The sequence below is a fragment of the Sinocyclocheilus rhinocerous genome, unplaced genomic scaffold, assembly GCF_001515625.1.
Source record: "Sinocyclocheilus rhinocerous isolate Xijiao unplaced genomic scaffold, SAMN03320098_v1.1 scaffold477, whole genome shotgun sequence".
NCBI lineage: Eukaryota > Metazoa > Chordata > Actinopteri > Cypriniformes > Cyprinidae > Sinocyclocheilus > Sinocyclocheilus rhinocerous.
In genome coordinates this window covers 216143-218016 of record NW_015648673.1, presented here as the reverse complement: position 1 = coordinate 218016, position 1874 = coordinate 216143, and the positions used below count along the sequence as shown (strand labels likewise).

Below are 1874 nucleotides of genomic sequence, written 5' to 3'. Positions count from 1 at the left end.
AATATACTAAAATTAATAAATTTTTATTAATTTTATTGTTATAATAAAATAATTTAAAAATGTATAATAAAAAAACAGTGGTGTTGTCCTGAATTACAGTTACCTTTTAATTGCATCAATCATTTTTTATTAGAATTCAATATAATAAATTATTCTTAATTTTATTATTATAATAAATAAAAACATTGAGAATAAATTAAAACAGTGGTGTACAGTCTAGTATTACAGTTACTTTTTTATTGCATCAATCATTTTATCATAATGTTATTAGAATATATTATAATAAATAATAAAATAATAAAGTATAAAATACTAAAATAATAAAACAAATTATAATAAATTAAAACAGTGGTGTGTAACCCGGTATTAAGGTTACTTTTTTATAAGCATTTTATTATTTTATTAGAATTCATTACAATAAATTACTTACATTTTATTATTATAATTATGATTAATTATATTAAATTAAATTATTAAAAAATATAATAAATTAAAACAGTTGTGTGGAGTTCGGTATTACAGTACAGTTACTTTATAATAATTTTATTAGAATTTAAAAATCAATTTGTCATCATGGTGACCATTTAAAAATCACACTGACCTCCACATGAGCGTCTGGTGGACGGTGGGCTGCAGGTGGAAGATGTGATTACTGACGGCCAGGTTGTGCTCCAGTCTGAACGGCTCCAGAAGCACACCGTCCCGAACCGGGAACATCAGCCGGAGGTCCTCGTTAGGGTTACCTAGGAAACAAGATGGAGATTAAGCCTATTTAATGATTCGATATTCTAAACAATCATTTTGCTTCTGAAGTAAATGTATCTTAATTTATAACCCTGGACCACAAAACTAGTCATAAGGGTCAATTTTTTAAAAATCTAAATATTGAGAAAATCATCTTTAAAGTTGTCCAAATGAAGTTCTTAGCAATGCATATTACTAATCAAAAATTAAGTTTTGATATATTTACGGTAGGAAATTTACAAAATATCTTCATGGAACATGATCTTTACTTAATATCCTAATGATTTTTGGCATAAAAGAAAAATGGATAATTTTGACCCATACAATGTTTTTTTTGGCTATTGCTACAAATATACCCCAGCGACTTAAGACTGCTTTTGTGCTCCAGGGACACATTTAAGAATGTATAGATGTATTGGAAACGAGACAAAACCACACAGGAAAATCATTTTTAACAGTGTGGCCAAAATGATGTATGGTGATGTAGAGGCTCATACCTGGAGCAGGCGGCAGTGCATTAATGTTGGGTTTGATATCAGGAGGAAACGAGGGCTTCATGTCCTGGTTTGGCGACAGATACGGTGGCATATTACTTCCTGGGGTCACGGGGGGCGTGGGGTCACCCGGTAATGGAGAGTGAGGGTAACTGCCCATCGGCCGCGGAGGCTACAAACACAAGAAATCACAACAGGTAAACACCTGAAACTGTGAATAAATCAACTGCTGACGGAACATCTAACTAACGTACCCCACTGTAATGAAAGTTTCCCGTGCTGAAGTTATTGCTGGGTTCCTGTAGTAGAGACAGAGACAAAGACACACTCAATGAGCTTGTCAGTATTATGGGATTGGATTGTTTTGGCTATATTATACTGAAATATATTTGAATAAAATTAGAAAATTTTATTACGAAAATATAAAATATATTAGAATAAATTATTATTATTATTATTATTATAAAAATATAAAAATAGATGATAATTTAAAACAGTGGTGTGTAGTCCATTTTTTATTGTAGCAATCATGTACTCATTTTATTATAATTTATTATAATTATTATTATAATTTTTTGGGGTAGTCGTGGCCTAATGGATAGAGAGTCGGACTTGTAACCCGAAGGTTGAGGGTTC

The 1874-nt window shown here is 30.6% G+C and overlaps 1 protein-coding gene across 1 annotated transcript in view; it reads right to left on the bottom strand.

Annotated features, from left to right (window-relative positions):
* Positions 1-1874, bottom strand: part of LOC107710195 (zinc finger MIZ domain-containing protein 1-like) — a 45529-nt gene that overhangs the window by 9271 nt on the left and 34384 nt on the right. Inside the window, exons 11-13 of the mRNA XM_016514936.1 lie at positions 1493-1537; positions 1242-1410; positions 598-743 (exon numbers count right to left, since the gene is read on the bottom strand). Of these exons, the coding sequence (XP_016370422.1) occupies positions 598-743; positions 1242-1410; positions 1493-1537 (360 nt within the window). The remainder of the gene's footprint in view (positions 1-597; positions 744-1241; positions 1411-1492; positions 1538-1874) is intronic.